Here is a 24,162-nt window from a genome sequence, read left to right on the forward strand (position 1 = left end):
ATAGATGATAAAAGAATCAAAGGATGTAGGCATACATTAAAAGCACATACTCTCATTCAGGCTTCCTCGGACTAGCCACAGGTATTAATGGTGCTGCCACAGAGGCTATCAACCTTTTAGCAACAGAAGATCAATAAATGTTGGATACTTCTTTAAGTTCTACTTTAAGAAGTAGGATGGGATTCAGGAGACCATAGTGTTGATGAGACCAATCTATGAAGACTTCAAGAGGAAAGTGTTCAAATATGTCAGATGCACTACATGCTTCACCTGCACTAAAAAAGAGAGAAAAAAATAAAAGGCCCATCATTTCCCCAAACATCATGCTGTGTTATGCCACCTCAAAGTAACTGTGCGTAATAATTTTCTGAATGCGTAGCAATCAGAATAATGCCTGGCATAAAATAAATAATTAACAGAATATGCAGGGGTGAGTTTGAGTCTGGGGCCGTGGTAGGATTGTGGTATTCCCTCTGTGTGATTTGCCTGGAATTCCAGAATGTGCATTTAGAAAGCACTTCTGTGATCGAATTAAACAATCATGCTTTCAGGGGACTTTTTTTTTATTCTTTCCAATCCAAACTGATCTTCGTGTCCAGTCATCATTTCCTTAGAAATGATGCCCTATGTGATTACGTGTTACCTTTTTCAGATTAGATGGCTAATGACCAATATGTAAGGATAATATCTATGCTTACCCTATATTTATCTATGCTTTACCCTAAAGACATAGAAGAGTGTTGGGTCTGAAAGTCAGTGTCTTTTATAATTATATTGAATAAAAACCCTTGGTGTGTTTTTCAAGACAGTCCAGGTTTTTGCTTGCTCTTCAGCATAATTATTTAATGACACCCACAGAAGAACTGCCTTGAACAATTAATTAATTATATTACCATTCTTGGATAGATAATTCCTCTAATGGTCTCATCTGCCCACCAGCAGGGGGCAGAAACAGTCCATTGATTCTTTCCTCTTTCTTCAAAGAAGCACAAAGCTTTAGACCTGGTTAAGCTTAAGTGAGGCCTCACAGTTAAGGGGTTTGGGCATGGCTAAAGAGCTAAGAACCTCTGTAAAGAACTGTGTGTCTCAGAAGTTATGACATGCTAAACCCTGGATACAATTTATTCACCACAAATCTGGAGAAGTCTTAAAATCTCAGTTTGCATGAGGGTTATGATTATTAATTTTGTGAGTGAGCTCTATATTGTATATCTTTTAAAATGTATTTATATATTATTTATTATATATTTATATACTTATATTGTATACAATATCTATAAATAATACTGCCACCACGATTGAAATATTGAAACATTGTTATCCATAATTTAGAAGCATGATAAATGTTGTATTTCATGGTGCATCTGTTTAACTGTGGCCATTGGGGTATTTAATACATTTTCCTTAAGATTTGTATGATTTAATTAAACTATGACATAAATAATCTCTCTCAAGGGAGTTTACCTGGTTTATTTTAATACTTTCTTGTATCTAAGGAAAGGTGAGACAACTTAAATTTTAAAAAGAAAGATATAAAAGATATAATAAAATAATAAACACTAAACGAAAGATGAAAACCAAGCAGAAAAGTACAAAGAAGGTGGCAACTAAATCTCTCTTTAATGATACTAAAATATGTATTTAAGTTCTTTTGTATAATACTTAAAGTGTGATACATATTTTAAATTGCCCCCAGAAAAATTACATAGTAGACCAATAACATCTCATTCAGTTCTCTCATTTTCAAGATAAAAAAACTTGTAGGGATTTTTCTAAGAAAATAAGTACCAAAACTCAGACTGCTAGCCTCCAGGTTTAAATTGTTCTCCAAGGCCTTCATCTATAATTACCATATCTTTCTTTTCCATCATTCTCTGATGCTCATATAGTGAAGAATAGTTTTACCAGAAAAAACAAAAACTGTTATTATATAGCATCAGTAAGGTCTTTAGAAAGAGACATTGTGATGTTATGTTGAAATTTCAAGCCTATTTAATTAAAGTCATTTAAGAATGTGTTAATACCTCAGTCCATAGACATTCCTTGAAATACAAAGAAATAATCTGGCTTTTTCCATTGTTTAATTTTGTTTTTAAATATTTAAAGTATAATATTCATCTAGAAATGTAAATAAATCATAAGTGTAGAGCTCAACTAATAATTTCAAAAGAGTGCACCCCTGGAATAACAACCCAGATCAGGAAGTAGGATATTAGAAGTTTCCCAGAAGAGCCCCCGGTGCTCCCTGTCATTAGCCTCATTCTCTCCAAAGTAAACCACTATCCTGATTTGTCTCATTTTGTCTATCATGATTGATTAATTTTCCCTTTTTAAAATTAAAAAAATATATATGAATATTACCATGCCCTTTGTGTCTGACTTATCTGTGTAACATAATATTTGTGAATTGCATTCACGTTGTTGCTGTAACTGTAGTTGATTTTTTAATTTGTGTATGTTATTTCATTTCATGTATATTCCACAATAAATATATTGATGCTATCACTGGTGGACATTTGGGTCTTTTCTAGCTTTTGGCTGTAGTGAATAACCCTGCTATGAAGATTCTTGTACATCTTTCTATACACAAACGGACACACATACATATATGTGAATTTCTGAAAAGCTGCTGCCTCATTGATGGAGCTAAGAGTGAGTGAATCACAGTAAATTAGTGCATGGACCCTTTAGGAAGAATGCTTGGGGCTCCAGGAGCCCTCCTTCTCACTCAGCCACAATCCCCATTGGTTTCTGCAGCCAGAAGTTATTGAGAATACTCTTCCCAGCACTAGAACCCTGGGCTGGGGGTTCTGGTGTGGGGCTGAGGCTTCTCACTCCTAGAGGGGGCCTCTACCCCTGAGATATCCCTCCCAATTTTTAACCAATACATGTGGGAGTAGAGCCAGAGCATTCTGTGTTTCTGCCCCTCCTACCAGCCTTTCTGTGGCTTTTCCCTTGTGTCCTTAGTTATAGGACTTCTGTTCAGCTAGATTTCACATGGTTCAGAATGATGGCTGTTCTGTAGTTGTAATTTTGATGTGGTTGTGGGAGGTTCCCAGTACTGCATTTACCTACACCTCCATCCTGACTGGAACTGTACATTGTTTTTAGTGAGTTGTCATCTATTAAATTCTTTGGTCCCAAACAGTTTTTAAGTACATAAAAAGGGATAGTAATGTAAGGATAAAAAAATAAATGGGAAAATAAAATAAAATAAACTTTTTTGGAGTGATGTTGAAAATCTGCTATAAAGTGAAAAGTATAACCAACCCAACTATGTCTTGAATTTCAGAATTATCATCATGGTCATTGTCTAAACAAAACCAAATAGGAAGTAGTAATCCAAACAATCTTTCTGTTTGCATATGGGAGTGCAAAAAAGATTTCTCTTCTTTGCTCAGTCTATCAAATTTATTCGAAAGAAAAACAATCCAAACAGTGGTAAATTCTGCCCCACTGCTGTTGTTGATTTCATAAGCCTCTGTATACTGCTTTATTGTTTGCTAGTTCTAGTTGGGTTTTTCTTATCCTATGCACTTTACTGACAGACACCTACTGCATGCAAGGGTGTCAGCTATCAATGGATTGACTCTCAATTCCAAATCCGCTCTTAATGGGCTATTCTATGATAATGGAAGTAGACTCTTAAGAATTCTCCTTTTCCAGTTGGCAGAGTGTTAAGTTGTGTCAGTAGAGTGTGCTGGCAAGGCCCTAGAGGAGGAAGGGGATTCTCTTCCTAGTTCTGGTGTGATCCTCTAGGCAGAATCCTACAATAATCTCGGTCTCTGTAGCACAGACTGGTAAGGCCTTCTGCTCCACTGGTGCCAGCCTCTAGCAGCACACAGGGCTTTGCAGCAGGGGTGTTTCAGTCTAGCACCTCCTGTGAATGGCTCACTCTTTACACCCCGTTGGGTGGCTTTGCTGTACAGTGTTGTTCTGGAATTTTCCCATGACTCACTTCTCTTCCTACACCTTCAGTTTATAGAGAGATCTGAGGTTCAATTACTTTGCATAGGTGACTTCCACTGGCACCCCAGGGAGCAGATACTCAATAAATGCTGTTGACATGGCACCTCCCAATGGATGGCTTTTTATGCATCTTCCCCTGGGCAACTTTGCAGCCTCAAAAATTGTTTAAACTTCTGTTGAGCCTCAGGCATGTTCCCTCTCAAGAGGTTTGGCTATCAGTCCCAGTAGAAAGACCTCTCCCAGATTGCTTCTTAACTGATTGCTCTATCTAAGAACTAGGAGCAATGACTGCTCCCTATGTCTTCTATTCTCATATTTTTAGAATCCTCTTTACTCCTTATTTACTAATCTTCCATTTCTCTAATCTCCAGTTATAGTTAACAATTCCTTTCAGTTAAAAGTCTTTTTCAAATTACAGTGTGGTTTCAGCCTCCTAATTGAAGCTGATACCCTGAGCTGGGGCTGTTCAGTAATGAACAAATCACACATGAATGGTACCAGTTAAGGCATAATATTTCTTGCCTATGCTTTTGCTCTTTCATGAGACAACTCTTTTAGACATCATTATCAATAGTAATTAATGACACAAATTCTACCCTTATTATTCACAGTAATTATAACAAAATGTTATTAGATTACATTTGTTAAGACATGTCAGGCACTGTGAAGTGTCAGATGTTGCAATAAACTTCTTTGTATACTTTATCTCATTTAATCTTACAGTCACACCATAAGAAAGACATGTATCATTTTGGGTACCTTAAAGGTGAGAAAAATGAGGTTCAGGAAACATATTTGAAGTGGTAATGTTGTATTTAATCCAGGCTGTTTGATTTCAATGCTTATGTTCTAAACTGCTATACTATTTTACCTCTCTTGTCAATTAGCAGCACAAGCATCTCATATATTTAATGGCTAGATTGCATTCTTTTGTTTATAATTTTTAAATTTTAAATATGTCCTCCACAGTGTTCACCAAAATTTATATTCACATTTTATTCTACCCTGTCCTGTCCTGTCCTGTCTTATCCTATCCCCTTGGAGGCAGTTTTGCTTCAATTGTCCTTCCTACTTACTTGAAATGATTAGAACAGCAAACATGTTACTACTATATTCATCAATGATTTGGTGCATGCCATTCACCCTTTCCATTTTTTTTCCCTTCTCTTTCTGACTAATACCTATTCATCCTTATCATTCATTTCACCCTCTGATCTCATTAAATCTTGTACACACTCATTTATAGTCCCTTGTTAGATGCCTTACTTTCAATATCTTCCAAATTAGATTAGTATTTGGGGTACAGGAGTAGACAAGAACCATTTCAAGTTCATATTTTATTTCAAGAACCCAGCATCTATCTTAAGTGTCTGTTGAATGAAGAAATAACATGAGCGTGTGTTGCTGATGGTGACACTATGCTAATGACTACACAGGTAGAGAATCCATCAGAGGTAAGGCAAGGAAGAGAAGAGCCCTCCAGTTACTTTTCAGATATGAATGAAAAAGCATTGAGGGGAATGGGATTTCTTTGGTGTAAGCCCCTGACAGGATTTCAAGGCAGCAGTGAACATCAAACCACAAAAAGTCCCTCAGGCCCATCTTTATCTCAATATTAGCAGCCCTTTCTTCTAAATACAGACTGTGCAAGGCTCCAGGGAAGAGGCAGTGAAATGACCTCCCCCTGCATCCCATCTTCAAGCAGATCTGCCTAAGATGATGGGGGGAACTAGCGTAACAGTGATGGGGAGGAAAAGCAATGGGCACAGCAAAACACGTAAAAAAGTCTTAGAGGGACAGGAGTCTCTTTAAGCAGAATAATTTAGTGGATTTGAGGTTCTGCACAACTGAAGACATTTATAAGAAAGGCTAAAAAAAAAATTGATGTAAATAAAACATAGAAAAATTCTAACCCCCAAATCTAGCTTCAACTTGAATGCTTTTCTGAGAGAAACAAAGAATAAACAGCAGGGCCTGCTTCCCATATATTAACTGTTTACAACCTCTCTTTTTGTGGAATCCAATATATAGATATATTTTCCTGAGGTCTGACCTAACCCCTCATTTCTTTATGTTTTAAATGCCTCGCCCTCCCAGGTGCCCATCTGAGTGAGAGACGCAGAAATAATTTTAAAAACACCAGTGCAATGAGAATAAATGCTTTTTATTACGCAGAAACCAGGTAGTCAAAGCCCTTCATGAAATTCCCATGTGCAGTAGTTGGTCTCTGGGGTGGAAGGCACTTTCCCTGGAAAGCAGGAAAAGCAGCTCAGTGGTATTTGTGAGCCAGGGCAGTGGCCACACCAGCAGCCACCTTCTGGAAGGCAGCCTGCACCTGAGGGGTAAATTCCTTGCCAAAGTTGCGAGCCAGCACACACACCAGCACGTTGCCCAGGAGCTGTGAGGAAGAGACAAGAGGTATGGTCATGGTCAGCAGATGGACCCAGCTTGGGCTCAGAATATCCCAGCCTCATCCCAAGCTATGTTTTTTGAATATAAGCAGAAAGATAGCTGGATCTTTGATGTTACTATTGATGCAAATCCATCTGCATCAGCCTAAATTTTTACTTGACAACATTCCTCCCTTTTTGTCTTTCCCCAGAACTTAAGTTATCACTGTTAAGTTATTCTTTACAACCAGGCAAAGAAGCCATGACACATTTGAAAGGAAGAGATAAAGGAAAGAAAGTATTAGATAACTATAAGTAGGTTAAAGCGAGACTTTTTAAAATTAAACACTTGAAATATAAAGTTTACTTAAATAAAGAGAAGACACTGCAGAGAACAAAAAGAAAAAAAAGATAAATAAGAGGAAGCAACGGTTGTGAGCAAAGAGGGCAAAAGAAATTAAATGGTCCTTGTGGAATCCATAGTGATGCAACCAGAATAACTTTCCCATCCTGAACTGCATCCTGACGTTTATGCCCTCTCCCCATGGCATGAGCTTGACCACAAAAAGGAAGGAGAACATTGTATGTCCCGGAGACTCACCCTGAAGTTCTCAGGATCCACGTGCAGCTTGTCACAGTGCAGTTCACTCAGCTTAGCAAAGGTGCCCTTGAGGTTGTCGAGATTCTTCAGACCCTCGCTGAAGGAGTTCAGCACTTTCTTGCCATGGGCCTTCACTTTAGCATTGCTCATCACAGCAGAAGCAGAGGACAGGTCCCCAAAGGAGTCAAAGAACCTCTGAGTCCAGGGGTAGACCACCAGCAGCCTGAGAGGTGAATGCAGCACAGAGGACAGAGGGAGTCAGTGCCTGTCAGAAACCCACCCACCCTGCTTCCATTCACTCTCCTTATGCCTGGATACCAACCTGCCCAGGGCCTCACCGCCAACTTCATCCACATTCACCTTGCCCCACAGGGCGCCAACGGCACTCTTCTCCTCACCAGTCAGATGCACCATGGTTGCTGTTCGTGTGGTTGCTAGTGAACACGGTTGTGTCAGAAGCAAGTCTAAGCAGCAGCTGATTTGCTCTCCCTTTTATGCCCAACCCTGGCCCCTGCCCTCCCTGTTCCTGTGAGCAGATTGGCCTAGACAAGGGTGTGGTTCTGCAGGGTGAGGACTGAATGATGACAGCCATACCTGTCCTTGGCAGTCCTGGCACTGGCTTGTGAGTCTGACCTCAGACCCTCAGCCCTCCCTCTAGGTATCTCTAGGTGCCATCCAACAGTACAAACTGCTACTTAAAATCATCCTCCTTAGAAAACTGACTTATATAATTTTTAGAATCACAGCCTGGTAATGTCTTGGAGATCACCTCCTCAATTTTCTTATTCCACAAATGAAGAATCCAAGGTCCAGAAAGTGGAAGAGATGTGCCTGTTGTGATTTGACTTAAGAGTATATGGATGGATCCCTCCTGTGTCTTCAGAATACTCAACATATTTACAAAGCTCCCAGTTCTAAGTATATTTTCTTTTTCTTGGTTGGGATTAAATCTTTCTGGTAAGAAAATATTTACTCATTCATTCATTTTTTTTAAATTATTCATGTAACTAAATAAATGATGATTGAAAATAGAATAAATATAAATCAAGAATGTCTTGTGAAATAGTTACCCTATTAGAGTTGAGGATCCACAGACAGAAACTTAGAGATCTCTCAATGTTGTAAGAAATACAAAAAAGTGAAAAATCAATTGCAATCCCAAATCATTAGGAACACTGAGGGAAGCAATGTTTTAAAATACTAACCGGGGACATATATAGTCTGTTTCTTCCTGGACTGATCTGGGAAAGTGTCTGAGAGAACAGAGAAGTTCTCTGAGACTTAACAGAAAGGGTGGGGAAATGGAAAAGCATTCCAGCCTGGGCTCATATTATTTTTGTCCTTAGGCGACTAAGAATGCTATGTGTATAATAATTTCTCTGGTGCAAATTCATCACCCATAATCCTATTCTATCTATATATTTTGTCTGTTTAAACTTGTTTTTACTAAAACTTACTCTTTTATCTCTATAGCTTTTCTAATACCCGCACCCTGCCCCACCCCCATAACCCTTAGACTCTTTTTCCTCATGTAATAAATTCTGTTAACTTCTGAGGCTAGAAAATACTCTAAAGTGTAGAGCTCTCCTTGCTATTAAAAGCTGCAATGAAAAGACAAAAGCAGCAAGCATCTCTGAGCTCAGCACAAGGTCTTTGAGCTCCCTGAGGGCCCTGCCAGCTATTTCCCCTAATTTTCTTCATCACTACTTCCTGTACCTTTCCTTCTTCCTGAATTTTCATTTTCTTCAGTAAGAAGGAAGGTGTGTTTTTTTAATTTTCCATGTTTCTCCTACCTAGATTGTTCTTCTGATTCAGGTGACCCAATGTCTAGAATCACCTTTCTCTCCTTTGCCATCACTGGCAACAAATATGTAACATAAATTTCACATCCTTTCAGATCTAATATCCTGAAACTCCAACTACAAAGACATTTTTTGCCCGGCTAGGCGTGGCTCAGCAGTTGAGCATCAACCTAGGATCCAGGCGATCAGGGTTCGATTCCCGGCCAGGGCACATGCCTGGGTTGTGGGCTTGATCAATAGCTCTCATCATTGATGTTTCTATCTCTCTCTCTCCCCCTCTCCTTTCCTCTCTCTGAAATCAATAAAGATATACTAAGAAAAAAAAAAAAGAAGACATTTTTATGTGAACCAGAAGAAAAGGATTTTTTATTTTTACCTGTTCCAAATAAATTCATAAAAATCCTGCTTTCATCCCTCTATCCCCCCAAATATGTTCCCCATCATTGCTAAATAAAGATTCCTTACCCCTTTTACCTGTCCTAAGCCCCAACAAGTACTTGTGAACAAACTCACTCTGATTATTCTCAAACATATGCAAAAGGCTTGGTTTTTGTTTGCCCATCTGAAAGTTAGTTCAGAATTAAATACCCATAAAAGATTATAGGTGTAAAAGAGAGAATTTGAGCATTTTCTATTTATATTAATTGTTCTCTGAAACCCTGAAGCAAAGAGCATCTTGCTGGGAAAATACTCCACATGTTGAATTCTAGGAAAAGAATAATTTTAAATGTTTTAAATATTAACAGCAACAAGAAGACACCATTTGTTTTGGCCTTTAGATTTTGAGTTATGTTTTATTACACTTAAACCTTTGTTAACTTTATCATTTTTTACTTTCAGATTGTTTTCGAAACCCTATTTCTCACCCCTGATATCAGAGGTCAGGCATATATATGTGGAAGGAGATCTGGGGAAATTTTGGGTGTGTCTTTTGCAGGAATCACTTTGAAGAACCACATTGTCAAGGCTACCAGTCAATCGATGGAAATTAGCTTCTGCTTAAAGACTTTCTCTACCATTTCCGGTTCTCAGAAATGGTTCCCCTGAGTTCTTCTTTTCTGTTTTTTTCCTTAAGTCTTCCTTGGCCTTGAATGATCTGTGGGTTACTCTTGGCTGCAGCTACCATCCTCCTGGTTTCAGGACAGAAGTTGCTGCTTTCTCTCATTATTTCTACTTTGCTTGCCCAAAGAGTGAAACAGTCTTTTCCTTTCATTACCCATCACCCTGCATGGACAAGACTGCAAGTTATAATAAGACATCAAATCCCAGAAGTATAAATGTTGATAAATGTGGTTATGTTCAGAGCCTCAGGCTCCAATCCAGATCAGCATTCAGAGGTTCTGGAAAGCTTCTTAGGCCCACTGCCACTTTCACCACTATGCACTTACATCTATCCTGGGCCGCAGGGTGTCTGCTTTACTTTGATTCCAGACCCACTGAGCACTAAACACACACACACACACACACACACACACACACAGAATCTCCAAGGTAGAAGCTTCTTTCCTTTACTCCAGTCTGTCAAGTTACCCTAATTCCTAATGTTCTACACCAGAATGGGCCTAGTCTGAGTACAAAGGATAAGTATTAACTTCCTCCTAAAGCATCATGGGATTCACCCAGAGGTACATAGTTTTTTCATTTGTTTAAAAAATTGCACTCAACTAGAACGCTTTTTTACATGCTCTAGTCTTTAAGTCTAAATTCCCTGAGAAGACCATAGTGACAATCTAATTTCTATTTTCCTCAGTCAAGCACATTTTTTGCTCTTTTCTCCCAGATGCACAATCTCTTGGCTACTTCTTTTTAGCATCATTTCAAAAATTAAATTAAATTAAAATACTCAAAAAAGAGCATAATTCATAGAAACAAAGAACGTAAACAGAATAGCATAGGAAAAGGATAGTTTAACTCATTTTAAGCCATATTTTTCTCTTCAGTATTAGAAGTTTTAGGCCCAATTTCTTGTCTATAATCATTGGTTAGTTCCAGAGGTGAAGGAACAGAAGAGGGTATAGTCTTTATATATTTTTGTTCTTTTCATGATCATTTGGAGGAAAGAAGGGTGCTTTGTTTACTCCTTTCAGACCATGACACCCACAATTTCTCTTACTCTTCTTCAAATCCTCTGAAAGTCTTTTCCTCTCCAGATATCTGATTCTTACAAGGACTTTCGTATGATCAAGGATGTGGAACTAAGCTCCCTAACATTTCCCTGGGGTGTCTCTGAGTCCATGGTTGTTAAAGATCCTATTCAGATATAAACAGTTCTCAGTGTCTGCTATGTACAATGACCTGAGAATAAAAAAAGAATATAAAAACTTCTGCCCTCAGGCAATTTAAAATATAGTGGTGAAACTATAAACTGTAATGCATTGTCTATATCCTAGTAATAGATGCAGAGTTATTATGAAGGCACTTTCATATATAAGGAAGCAACATGGTCTGTTTCAGGTAGTCAAGTCTAATATTAATTAACAGGAAATTGTATAGATTTAAAGAAATGTGTACAAGTTAGAAAGTTCTAGAAATCCTTCAGGTATTTTTCTAGCTATGATCAGGAAACAAATGTGTGATCAGTGCTTTACTTTCCTAAGTGCTTCTTCATTTTATATTGTATCATTAACACCCAAGGAACTCTGTGCAATGGTCTTTTGTTAAGATTGTCCTCTGGTCCCAGGAGTTCTAACACAAGGAATAATCATCTACTCATTGACTTATTTTATTTAATAAATATTTCCTCACTACCTATAAAGTATCTTAAGGCATAGTACTCATGTGGGATAGTACTAAATAGGCAGAAATGTTTACACAGCATAGAGTGTGAGTGTTATGGATAAAAAGAAATGTGAAAAATGGGGAGGGGGTGAAAAAGACTCCCTTTGGCAATATTGTAAAGTTCATTGGAGCCAGGGTCAAAAATGGTCACAGGTGATATTTAAGCATTAAACTTTGCCTGAAGGGGGTATGGGGACTAGTTTTGGATGTGTTTTGCCACCAGTGAAAGAGCATTGGTTATTTCTTAGAGCAGAGGCACTTGATGAAGTCTAGTATTGGGGTCGACAATGTGTAGGCAAGAGAAGTAGAAAAAAGAAAATGTAACAGTGCCTTGAACAAGCATTATGTCTCTATTGAGCACATTATATTTTGAGTAATTGTAGGAAATGGATCAGAGCATTAGCCTGAAGGCCATGTCTTAGATTTGAGGGCCCCCTTAGAGCCCCTATCATGCCAGAATCTTCTCCCTATTTCAGAACTCCTTGAACATTCCTATGCTTTGGAGGTAGAAGTGTCAACTTTTAATAACTGTGTATGGTCTCCCCTTCCTTTTCTCATTTCCCTGACCTCCTTGTATAAGACACAAAAGCTCCCTATGTGTAGGTCCTCAGGGACATTCCCTTCCCATAACCCCAGAGGGAAAAAAATAATAAAATAAGTAAAATGAGTCAAGAAGTTGAGCTAAAAGTTCTTTATTAGGCAGAAGCCATACCCTTGAAGATGGGCACTATTCCTCCAAGTTCAGAAGATAGAATCTTGGGAAATAAGGTTTTCCAAAAGTCACCAGGATCTCAGTGGTACTTGTGAGCCAGGGAAGTGGCCACACCAGCAGCCACCTTCTGAAAAGCAGCCTGGGCCTCTGGGGTAAATTCTTTGCCAAAGTTGTGAGCCAGCACACACACCAGCATGTTGCCCAGGAGCTATGGGGAAGAGGTAGATAGATATATACACATAGTTAACAGCTTGGCTTTGGAGAAAGTGGGCAACAATAATTTTTTCCTGCCTACACTTGACCCCAAATTTATCTTCAGGTTATCCTCACCAGCGTAATTGAATAAATATTTGTATGCTTATGTTTATTGAAAATTTGCTCCATGCATAGGCCTTGTGTATCTTGACTCTGTGCTCTTCCTCTATTCATCTCCTGACCTTATCTCCTTTGGCAGTTGCTTCTGCAAATATACAGAAGCAACTTATGCATAAATGTTTTAGTCTGATAAGGTGGGATGTATCCTAGAGTTTAACTCATGGAGTTCTTTCATTTTGTAGATAACAAAACTAAGTCTTAGGGAGAAGTTTTATCAAGTAGACACTTTATAGAGCTTTTCTTTCTCTCTAGAGATATTTATAAGTGGGTGAAATGGATAAATGTTTTTTCATAATTTTAACTTGCCTTTTTTCTACTACTTGGGTAAAAGCTTACAGTCAAAATGCTTTTTTCTTTCCATTCTTTCCTTAAAATATATATCCATTAAAATAATGAAAAATAATAAACACTGTTTCTCTACCAACTACTGAAATAAGTTTAGGAGCATGAATGATAATGAAAAAAATCTAATAAAGACAGAGAAAAATATCTGATACCTAGAACATAATTGTTTAAAACTGTGATCTGACTAAAGAAAGAATGCAGAGATATTGGGGAGGGGGAAGAAGAAAGAAAAGATCTACCTTACTCAGCCAGATTAAGCCTGACAGGGTTTCAGGGAAAACTCAAGTGCAGAAATTTTCCCAACTATGCTCTCAGAGGGAAAAAAATGGAAAAAGGAGGAAGGAAGGAAGGAAGGAAGGAAGGAAGGAAGGAAGGAAGGAAGGAAGGAAGGAAGGAAGGAAGGAAGGAAGGAAGGAAGGAAGGGAAGGAGGAACTAATTGAAGGGAAAAGAATGAAATGAAAGGCAAAGAGGAGAGAAAATAATATCAAGAAGATGAGAGGAGAGATTGAGAATTCCAAAATTTGCTAAGATTGTAGATTAACAAAAACTTTCATACCCCACTAGTGAGAATGTAAAATAGTCCAATGGCTTTGGAAAATATTTGATAGTATCTATGATAGCATAATTTATGCAAAACCTATGAGCTAGCAATTATACTTTTAGATATGCAGAAATGAAATCTTGTGTATATCCAAAGACATGTCTAGGAACATTTGTAACACTGATATGCATGAGAATCTCAAACTAGTGGCACCTTAAATGTTCTTCACTTAGTGTAATAAAAAAATATAGTATAGTAAAATAGTGCAATGTTATACAGCAACTTAACTTACTGCTTTACATGCAGCAATACAGATGGATTGTACAACATAATGTTACTTAAAAGTAACCAGGCAATAATTCAAACTACATGTTTATATATAGAAAGATGGACAGAGTGACTGCAATACAGATCAGAAGGGAAGGGGATTATACCATAGAAAGATATAGAGGAGCCATGAATAATTTTTAAACTCAGTTACAGATTATTTTTCTTTAACCTGAATGACAGGAAAAAAGTATTGAAAAATCCAAGGAAAGAAGTGGCATGATTTGACTTGTATTTTTCAAGAATTATTCCGGCCCTGGCCAGTGTGGCTCAGTTGGTTGGAACATTGTCCCATGCACAGAGGGGTCACAGGTTTGACTCCTGGTCAGGGCACATACCCAGGTTGTGGGTTTGGTCCTAGGTCAGGGTGTGTGCAGGAGGCAACAGATTCATGTTTCTCTCTCACATTGATGTTTTCTCTCTCTGTCTCCCTCTCTCTCTTTGTCTCTCTATCTCTCACTCTCTTCTCTCCCTTCCTCTCTCTCTCTTGAATCAGTGAAAAACATATCCTCAGGTGAGAATTAGAAACAAAACAGCTCAGCTGGGCATGGCTCAGAGGTTGAGCATCAACCTAGGATCCAGAAGATCAAGGTTTGATTCCCAGTCAGGGCACATGCCCCGGTTGTGGGCTCGATCCCCAGTTGGGGGCATGCAGGAGGCAGCCGATCAATGATGACTTTCTCACCATTGATGTTTCTCTCTCTCTCTTCCTCTCCCTTTCTCTCTCTGAAATCAATAAAGATATATTTAAAAAACACACACATACGCAAAAATTAAAAAAAATTATTATGTTTCAGTGTATAAATGGATTTTAGGGGTAGAATAAAAAACACACAAATAGGATGATGTAGTAGGAGAGGGAAGTAAAAATGCCATCTCTGTTTTCAGGCTTGAGCAATGACTGAGGTGTTAGTCACTGAGAATAGGAACACAAGGAGAAGGTGAAGTTAGCAAAAGATCAGGAGTTCAGTCTTAGACATATTATATTTGATGTGCTCCTAAACAATCCAAAATTGGATATTAAGCAAGTAGTTAGATTTACGGGCCTTGAGTTCAGATAAAATACAATCAGGTCAAGAATACACAGTGAAACACAGCACAGAGGAACACATCTTGGTGTACTGTATAAACCATGTTCACTACCTTTCAAAAATGACAGACGATGCACTTTAGAGATACCTCCTTGAAACCTTAGAATGTATTTGTGAATTTGGAATCACTATCCCATTTTACAAACCAGGACATTTTTAATAATACTTTTCAAGTCAATGGGGATATTAGATCTTTGTTCATCAAATCCTAAAGCCCTGGCTCTTCACTTCTATGCCAAGGACCTGGGTACAGGCATTTGAAGTGATTGCCACAAAAGTAACTGTGCTCAGTGCCAGCTCCAGACAAGAGACTTCTAGGCACTTTCTGTTTTGGCAATGGATTTTCTTCTTCTCTTTCACCAGACAGAGAAACTGGCTACCATTTGTGACTTCTCCCCTCTCTATTTTACTATATTTTAAGGGCTACAGAATCTTCGCTACAATGGTCCCTTACTTAATTTTTCCTTAGTTTCATTGCATCTGTCAAGTTCAGTCCTTTACGCATCACTTTACTATAATTGCAGCAAACTCCTATGGCTAAATTCAAGTTAGATCCTGTCTTTTTAGTTCTGTACCCACACATGGATTAATTTCCCTCAAATTCCCTCTTTATTATGCCCCCCTCCTGTGTAGGAAACTTCACCTTGTTTTTTGTTTGTTTGTTTTTATGCTTCTAACAATAGCATCTGTTCTTGCTTTTTTTGGTGTCTCTAGTAGCTTCTCTAATTTTATACCACTCCACTGTATTTAAAGGACAAATTTCATATCTGTTACGTAGGCCTGGCATGATGATTCCTGGATTTATCATTTTCCCATATAAATCAACTTTTATCTCCATCAAAGGCTTAATTGAATTATAAATATGTTCCATGTCACAGAGCTAGCAGGTGAAACAGATTCAAACCAAGGCAGTCAGTATGTATGCCTTAGGGATGGTTTTTCCATTAATACCATTGAAGACACTAGGGAAATTTTTATAGAATAGCCTTTGACTGGGTCTGTGGAAGCCCCAACCTCACTGCATTACAGCTGGTAAAAATATGTTTCTCATGTTAAATAGAAGTGAATTATAGCTTGAAAAGAACACTATCCTGAGTTTATACAAATAATAACATATACGGGACCCATACTAAGTCCTAACATGCCCTACTCACAATCAATCATTTTCTTGCATGTCTCAAGAATACTTCTATTCCATCCCTTTTTCTAAAGACATTGCCCAATTCAAAAATCTACTCTCTCTTTCTAGAAGTAACTACTCTTTTGGAGCCACTCTTACCTTGCAGAGCCTCACAAGAGTTTCTTCTCTATCATCCCCAAACTACCAATCTATTGTTCTTATTCTCATAGGAGTGCTTTATTGTAGCTGAATCAACATAAAAGATAACACAAAGAGAAGACAAGGATATTCCTTATAGAGCATATTTTTATTTTATTTTTGTCACATAGGTGTTAAGTATAGAGGCAAGGCATTTCCCCCAGCCTTCAGGAGATGGACTCTTGGAACACAGAACCTTCAGGTAGGCACTCACAGAGTTGGACAGGTGACTCAGTGGTACTTGTAGGCCAGAGCATTAGCCACAGCAGTTGTCAGCTTCTGCCAGGCTGCTTGCATCTGGGGGGTAAACTCCCTGCCAAATTGGGTTGCCAAGACAACCACTATCATATTGCCTAGAAGCTGGGGAGAGAGTGGAAGTAAAAAGAAAATAGAATATAGTAAGCAGAAGATCTAAATCTGGCCTTGAAGCAAAAGATACAACACCCATTTCCTTTCTGATAATAGTTTGAGCAACTTTCAGGGTCATGATCCCTCACAAGTGCATCATTATGGGCTTGACATTGGCTTCAATATGATTCCCAATAGTGTACTTGCTATTGGGTTCAATTTTTCTTTCATTTGCCCTGACAATTCATGACCCCAGGACATTGCTATGATATTGCTATGAATTGCTTCTCTCCTTTAGAGAATCTTTGTTTTTGTTAAAAATAGGATTACAGTGCTACAAGGAGTCTCAATATGAACAGTCAAAGTTTGCAGATATTACATATATTCAAATTGTTTGCATACTCATATAATAAAGAATCCTGTGTTGAATTTCATCACTGCTAATGGAGAAGGGAAGGGGACACAAACATCCATTGAAAAGATTGTTTTTATTTTACCTTGCTTAGTCCTGGTTCTAACATCAAGAACCATGCAACAATATATTCATCCATTTTTATAGAAAATCTCAGTGAACCAAAGCAAGATATTTTCTCCCTGGCTCAATTTGTATTCTCTATGTCAAAAACATTTAGCTCAATTTTGGCCAGTGCTCTGCACAACAATATATTATTTTTTGAAATATCAGATGACCAGTGGTCCCTACTGGTCATAGTAATTACTCTACTCAGTCTTACCTTTGAAACAACTTAACTACCAAAATTTAGCTCTTCCCTGAAATACTTCTTTCTACAACTACCTATATAGGACTAGACTTAAGTGTCTGTGTTTCCTAATGTATACATGGTATACAAATATCTAGGATGAAAGAACAAAATACAAGCACTCTCAAAACTCACCTTAAAGTTCTCAGGATCCACATGCAGCCTGTCACAGTGCAGCTCACTCAGCTGAGAAAAGGTGCCCTTGAGGTCATCCATATGTTTCACAGCATTTCCGAAAGAGGTCAGAACCTTCTTGCCATGGGCCTTGACCTTGGGGTTGCCCATTATTGCAGTTTCAGAAGATAAGTTGCCAAAACTGTCAAAGAACCTCTGGGTCCATGGGTAAACGACTAGAAGCCTACGGAATGAACATAGTCACAGACCAGATGGGAAGTCAGAGTATGTAAGAGATCTGATCAATTTTTCTTTCAGGAACACTTTCTGCCTTTCTGCCCTTTCCCTCACTTCCAGTACTTACCTTCCCAGGACCTCACCTCCAGCTACCTCCACGTTCACCTTGGCCCACAGGCTAGCAACAACAGCCTTCTCCTCAGCAGTGAAATGCACCATGGTGTCTGAGAGTGTTCTGTTGATCACAGATGAGCCAGAAGCAAGTCTGTGCTGCTGCTTCTCTGTCTGGACTTTTATTCCTCATCTTTGGCCTCCAGGTCCTTGCTTCTTCCAATGAAATGAGACTATTGGTCAAGAGTGCATTGTCACACCAAGGGTGGGGTTTGGACAAGGGAAGGTCAGCAAGATGGACATTTGTGTCACTGATAGTGTTAGGTGGCTCTATCAGGGGGATTCTGCTGTTCTCTCCCTTACCATCTACTATGTAATTCATATCTCAGGCTCCCCACCACCACTATTCCTGGTAACCTCTAAGCTGACCATGAGGCGTGACTAGACTTAAGAAGTATAAGAATTAGAAATCTATTGGGCATTGTGTCAGGTGTTTGCAAGACATCAATCTATTGTTCACCTGTGGTTTAGAAGAAGCCACCAGTTCAACTCGGTTACCAATTTTTCTAAAGCTTAGATGAGGCTCATACTTTTATAGTTCTTGTAAACAAGAAAAAGACCCCAATCCTGCATCATTTTTGAAACAGGAGAGGAAACTGGATAATTTAGATAAGAATTGAACATTTCCCCTTTGTTGTTTAGGTCTATTAATAATATACGCACTTGTTAGAGCAAATTTATTTCACTCTGATTATATGGACAAGCGTCTCTGGCCCATACCACGCATGTACTCTTTTGTGTCAGCATATACACAAGAAAGTGTTGGGGGAAATAAGTGTCCCTGTGTTCAATGAACAGAGTTTTAGAGGACTCCATGGAGGTGGGTACAGATTAATGAAGTTATCCCTAGCATATGCTGGATCCACACTCCTTTGGGCGTTTAACTTTTTCTCATGTCCAGTTAGGCAGAGGCTATCTTCATTGACAATACGCCACACACTACTGTTTCTGTGATTTAAGGAATTTTGGTTTCATGACTCTCAAACAAACATTTGTGGGACTAGGCAAAACATACTTCCTATGGGAGAGGGAAAGGCTTATTTTATAGTTTTTCTCTCAGAAGTTGTTTCTCCCACAAGTTGAGTTCCAGACTTGTTTGTTTTTTCTCTGATATCAGTCTTCCAAAAAAAACCCTCCAAAACCTATACAGTTTAATAATTTCCATGTGTATTTATAGAAGTACTTTAAAATCTAAAGAGTTCAACCCAATATATTAGAGCTGAGTTTCTGTTTTTACAAGATAAATCTTTTCTGTCTACTTGATACAGTGATAGGCTTTTATCTATTCAGCTTGGAGAAGGCTTAAATGTGAAATGTGGAAAAGAACTGCTAAGGTGCCAAAAGCTAGGTTACCATGATAGCCTTGATTATCTGTGAGCTCTTAGTGCCAAGCTTTTTTGATGTGAGCACTTTGGTACAGAGATATAAAGAAAAAAGTTTGAATCAATCCCAAAAGGATTTGTTTCAAGAGAAGAAGCCCATGAAATAAAATAAAGAAGAGAAAACTCTGATCACTGCAAGAAATCTTATTTCTACTTAATTGTGGGCCTGAGCTGAGGGCATGGCTCAGGGTACTTGCTCTCTAATGGCACTAATGCTCACCTCCAACAGTGTGTGCACACTGAAGTCCCTGACTCAGGGACACCTGCAACTCTGCATGATAGTGAAGAGCCTCCTCCTGTCTTTCCAGCAAACCAGACAGTGAGTCCAGCAGTTACCTCTAATCCTGCTTTTCCTTCACCCTCTTTAGTCAATCATTTTCAAAGACTTTTTGATTCTTTCTTGCTCATTGCTGTTCCACACTTCCAATTTATTCCCATGCTCCCCACTCTAATTGCCATCTAGATGCTTATCACATCAATGCTAGATCATCATCATAGTCATCTAACGATTTTCCAATCACTCATCACATATTTAAAAAATCAAATATTTATTAAGGCTAATCATGCCAGGCATTGTTTTCAATACTGAAAATCTTGGAAGAACAAAACAGTTGGTCAAGTCTCATGATGTTCACATTCTATTAGGCAGAGGAGACTTACATTAATAATTAAACAAACAAATGAATAAGAGAATTTCAGATGGTGTTATATGACAGAAAGGAAATGCATCTGATGACATGGTAGCAAGTGGCTACAGAAAAATTATATAATGAAGGATGTCCTAAAGTTATATTTGAAGTGGGACCTTAATGGCAAGATGAAGTCAAATGTAAGTAGTTTGGAGAAATAACTTCCTGGAAGCAGGAAGAGCAGGTGAAAACCTCTGATGCTGGAGAGAAAAAAAAATGAAAGAAAAAGGGAGGAAGGAAGGAAGGAAGGAAGGAAGGAAGGAAGGAAGGAAGGAAGGAAGGAAGGAAGGAAGGAAGGAAGGAAGGAAGGAAGGATATTAGCATTGTCTCTAATCTACTCAGCACCCACAGCCAGGCTCATCTTTTTAACTCTCCTGTACGTCACATTACACTCTTGCCTGTAAATGAGTGTTAACATCTAGTCACAAAATAAAATAACCCTGAGATCTGTTCTTCCCAGCTACTCTGTGCAATTTATTTCCTTTTCTTTTCTCACAGTGCAAATCTGTTGCTCTGAGCTGGCCTCTGAGCTGCTTCTGTTCATTTCCCCAAATAAATCTCCATCTCTCTGAGCAGTTTATAATGACCTCTCTTCCTTGGAACGTTACAGCCAACCTTCACACTTGGGCACTGTCTCTCCTGATGGCAATGCAATCAGTTTAATCCAGGTACTCACCACTTAAACATAAAGTTATTAATAAAGCCTAGGATCAATTCTTTGGAATTGACTTTGAAAAGAGTTATCACATGCTCTGACCTCCAACCACTCCCATCCTAATTTATCCTCACAACAGCTTGTAGCAAACCAGCTGCTTTAAGAAAATGTGTTCCCATAAGCAGAAGGGAACTCTTTCTTGGACATTACTGTTTTAACACCTGGGTTAACTTTTCTCTACCAGATGCCCATGTTGACACTCTGCCTCCATCCTGATTCCTTGCCTTCCCTAAAGTCTTTACTCTGGCCAATACAGTGATCTGGTTCTGAGTTTTTGTCCCATGATGCCCATTTCTCCCATCAGAGCTCTCCCATATCTTTAAGAATTCCCAAATGTACATTCCTTCTAAGTGTATGTTAACCCAAGTGTGTATTACTTTTACTGTTTTGTTGTTTTATTTTCTTGTCAAAATAGAACACACACACACACACACACACACACACAGGGCACACCTCCAGTGGGAGAGGAACTGGTTCATGTTATATTTTCCTCTTAGAGCCTATTAGTTCTGTATTTAGAGTTTTAGGAAGCTGCTTTGTTTGTTTTTCCCTGAAATAAATTCTTTACAAAATAACTCTTAATAATCCATTTCCATGTGTATTTATAGAGGACTCTAAAATTTAAAGAGCTCAACCCAATACATAGAGCTGAGTTTCTGCTATTAGAGAAGTGATCCTGTCAGCCTACTTGTCATAGTTGTGAGGCTGTTATCTGTTCTTAGAAAAACAGGGAAGACTTTGTTCATGTGAAAGGCCAGATAAGAATTTGAGGCAAAACCAAGAGTATTCTCTTTAAGATCAGAGATGAGTGAAATGAAGGAAAAAAAGAGACAGTCTTGAGCCAGGAAATCCACTGAGCCCTTGCTAACTTGTGGTGCCTGAAGTTTTGGAAATCTGGTTTGATTATTTGCCCCTATGGCCAGACCTGATAATCATATAAAAGCACAGATTAAAAAGTTACCAGTAAAGTTTTATTACAAGGTACCTCTATCTTCAAATTAGTTTATCGTCTAACTTAGGTTCTGTGAATCTTAATTACTCCACCTCAGACCAATGGGTTTTTATGATCCTCGTATGTCTGCAAGCAACCTCCCCATTTTTCCAGAAATCCAGACAGTGAATCAAAAGTCATCTGTAACTCCTGCTTTTCTCTTATACTTTTGAGGCAATATCTTTCAAAAGCTTGTTCATTTTTCCTTGCCTTTAACTGTCATATCTTCCCATTTTCCCCACGTCATTGCTTCCGACATTGCATAAATCCTCACCTTCTAAGCTATTTCTTAACAAAAGCCATCCATGGCTTTTAAAGCATTCATTCTCACGTGTTCTCAAGCATTTATTCAATAACTATTTGTTGAATAAGTGCACATAATTGTTCTAAGTATGAGGGACTTAAGATAAATGAGGAAGAGAAAGTAACTTTCTTCTTAAGACTCATAATTTAGAGGTAGAAGATATAAAAAAAGAATAAATCAATCAATAAAATAATTTCAGAAATGATTATTTGCTATGAAGAAAATTAATATCTGGACTTTTAGAGAGGGGGAAAATTACATCAGGAATAGGCCTTCTAAGGAAGTAATATCTGAGCTGGGGCCAGAATAAAAAGAAGGAATCTGCCATGGGAAATACTGGGATAGAAAGTCTGAAAGTTGGAGCAGTGAATAAAACCTCTAAGGAAGGTAAGCAAACATATGAATAATGGGCAAATGTGGTTGATATGTAGTAAAGGTGAGAACTGCAGAAAATAGTGTTGCAGAGGAAGCATAAACCAAATAACTTAGAACTTATCTTCAGGGATAGGGAGTAAGAAACCATTATGGCATTTTAATCCTGGTAATGACATAATCTGAAAACCCTCTGTACTCTTAGCTAGATAAATATTCTAAGAATATTCTGTTTATCATAACTTGATTTTGCTCAGGTGTCTTTTATTGCCTACCAACAATAAGTAGTCATTCTTTCATCTATTAAAGAGCTGAGCCATCCAACTCTGCCTGTATGCATGTGTGTGTGTGTTAATTATAAAGCTTTATCGATTAAGCTGTGTTAACCTGACAAAATCTAGATCTAAATCTAGGTCCCTAAAGGAGAAAGAATGTATCTTTTGCCCACCATCATCACCATCTTTGACCCCTTGACATTTAAATTCAGAATAATAGATCAGGGGTAGAAAAGAGAAGAAGAGGTTGATTAAAACTGCTTCTGGCCAAGAGACATATGAAAAAATGCTCAACATTGGTAATCATCAGAGAGATGCAAATTAAAACCACAATGAGGTATCACTTCACGCCTGTCAGAATGGCTCCATCAACAAATCAACAAACGACATGTGCTGGAGAGAATGTGGAGAAAGGAGACCCCTGGTATACTGCTGGTGGGAATGCAGACTGGGGCAGCCACTATGGAAAACAGTATGGAGGTTCCTCAAAAAGTTAAAAATGGAGCTGCCTTTTGACCTCATGATCCCACTTCTAGAAATATATCCTAAGAATCTTGAAACACTAATCAGAAAAGATATATGCACCCCTATGTTCATAGCAGGGCAATTTACAATTGCTAAGATCTGAAAATAGCCCAAGTGCCCATCAGTAGATGAGTGGATAAAAAAGCTGTGGGACATTTATACAATGGGATACTATACAGCGGTAAAAAAGAAGGATCTTTTACCCTTTGGGACAGCATGGAGGGAACTGGAGAGTATTATGCTAAGTGAAATAAGCCAGTCAGAGGAAGACAAACCACATGATCTCCCTTATATGTGGAATCTAAAGAACTTAATAAACTGAGGGACAGAAATGATTCAATGACATGGAAGTATGGATCAGACTGACAAATGTCAGAGGGATGGAGGGGGGTGGGTGGGTGGAGTGGGAGAGATTAACCAAAGAACTTATATGCATATATGCACAACCCAAAGACACAGACAGTGGTGTGGTCAGGGACTGGTGAGGGGAGTGGGTGGGGTGGAACAGGCCATTGGGGAGAAAAAGGGACATCTGTAATATCTTGAACAACAACAGCAAAATGCACATAGCTCTCATTAGTTGACTGGGTAAGAAGGCTTAGTGCCATGAATAGCCTCTGTTTACTCTGTTTAGGGGCATAATGAGAGGTCATAGGGCTTAGAGATGCCAGGGCTGTTGATAGCCTATAATATAAGCAGACTAATCATGGTCTCTCATCCTTATTATGGAGACATAAGGTGAAATTAGAAAGTAATTCACAAGACAAATTCCAATCACCTTGTGGGGGCAATGAAATGCCTAAAAGAGTTAAATTTGCCAAGTAATGACACTCAGACTTATAAAGTGTGAGGGTCTCAAGCCTTGATATGAGAATTTGATGCAAGGTCCAAAAGTCAAGACTCCCTGAGTAAACTAGCAATAACTCCTCCAAAAGTGATTCAGTTAATGCCACTCCTACTTGGGGGTCCACAGTTCAGTGTATGGCATCTTGTAGATTTATCCAGGCTTAGAGCTTTCAGTCATCTAC

General features: G+C 38.5%; 2 protein-coding genes across 2 annotated transcripts; both read right to left on the minus strand.

Annotated features, from left to right (window-relative positions):
- Nucleotides 1-6,114: 6,114 nt before the first annotated feature.
- Nucleotides 6,115-7,405, minus strand: LOC107538661 (hemoglobin subunit beta). Its single transcript, XM_016214976.2, has 3 exons — nucleotides 7,283-7,405; nucleotides 6,961-7,183; nucleotides 6,115-6,367 (listed from the first exon to the last, which is right to left on the minus strand). Exons 1-3 carry the CDS (start codon nucleotides 7,372-7,374, stop codon nucleotides 6,239-6,241), a joined length of 444 nt encoding a protein of 147 aa, XP_016070462.2. The 5' UTR covers nucleotides 7,375-7,405; the 3' UTR covers nucleotides 6,115-6,238.
- An 8,935-nt stretch (nucleotides 7,406-16,340) lies between these two features.
- Nucleotides 16,341-17,958, minus strand: LOC107538664 (hemoglobin subunit epsilon-2). Its single transcript, XM_016214978.2, has 3 exons — nucleotides 17,838-17,958; nucleotides 17,495-17,717; nucleotides 16,341-16,610 (listed from the first exon to the last, which is right to left on the minus strand). The coding sequence occupies exons 1-3, from the start codon at nucleotides 17,927-17,929 to the stop codon at nucleotides 16,482-16,484; spliced, it is 444 nt and encodes a 147-aa protein (XP_016070464.1). The 5' UTR covers nucleotides 17,930-17,958; the 3' UTR covers nucleotides 16,341-16,481.
- Between the last annotated feature and the right edge of the window lie 6,204 nt (nucleotides 17,959-24,162).

Source organism: Miniopterus natalensis, chromosome 11, assembly GCF_054644295.1.
Source record: "Miniopterus natalensis isolate mMinNat1 chromosome 11, mMinNat1.hap1, whole genome shotgun sequence".
Lineage (NCBI taxonomy): Eukaryota > Metazoa > Chordata > Mammalia > Chiroptera > Miniopteridae > Miniopterus > Miniopterus natalensis.

Excerpts from the sequence above, each read along its gene's own strand:
- LOC107538664 (XM_016214978.2), bottom strand. The coding sequence starts at position 17,929 with ATGGTGCATTTCACTGCTGAGGAGAAGGCTGTTGTTGCTAGCCTGTGG. Across the intron at positions 17,718-17,837 it reads GGAGGTGAGGTCCTGGGAAG|GCTTCTAGTCGTTTACCCAT; the intron begins GTAAGTACTGGA and ends TTCATTCCGTAG. Across the intron at positions 16,611-17,494 it reads TGGATCCTGAGAACTTTAAG|CTTCTAGGCAATATGATAGT; the intron begins GTGAGTTTTGAG and ends CTCTCTCCCCAG.
- LOC107538661 (XM_016214976.2), bottom strand. The coding sequence starts at position 7,374 with ATGGTGCATCTGACTGGTGAGGAGAAGAGTGCCGTTGGCGCCCTGTGG. Across the intron at positions 7,184-7,282 it reads GGCGGTGAGGCCCTGGGCAG|GCTGCTGGTGGTCTACCCCT; the intron begins GTTGGTATCCAG and ends TTCACCTCTCAG. Across the intron at positions 6,368-6,960 it reads TGGATCCTGAGAACTTCAGG|CTCCTGGGCAACGTGCTGGT; the intron begins GTGAGTCTCCGG and ends TCTTCCTCACAG.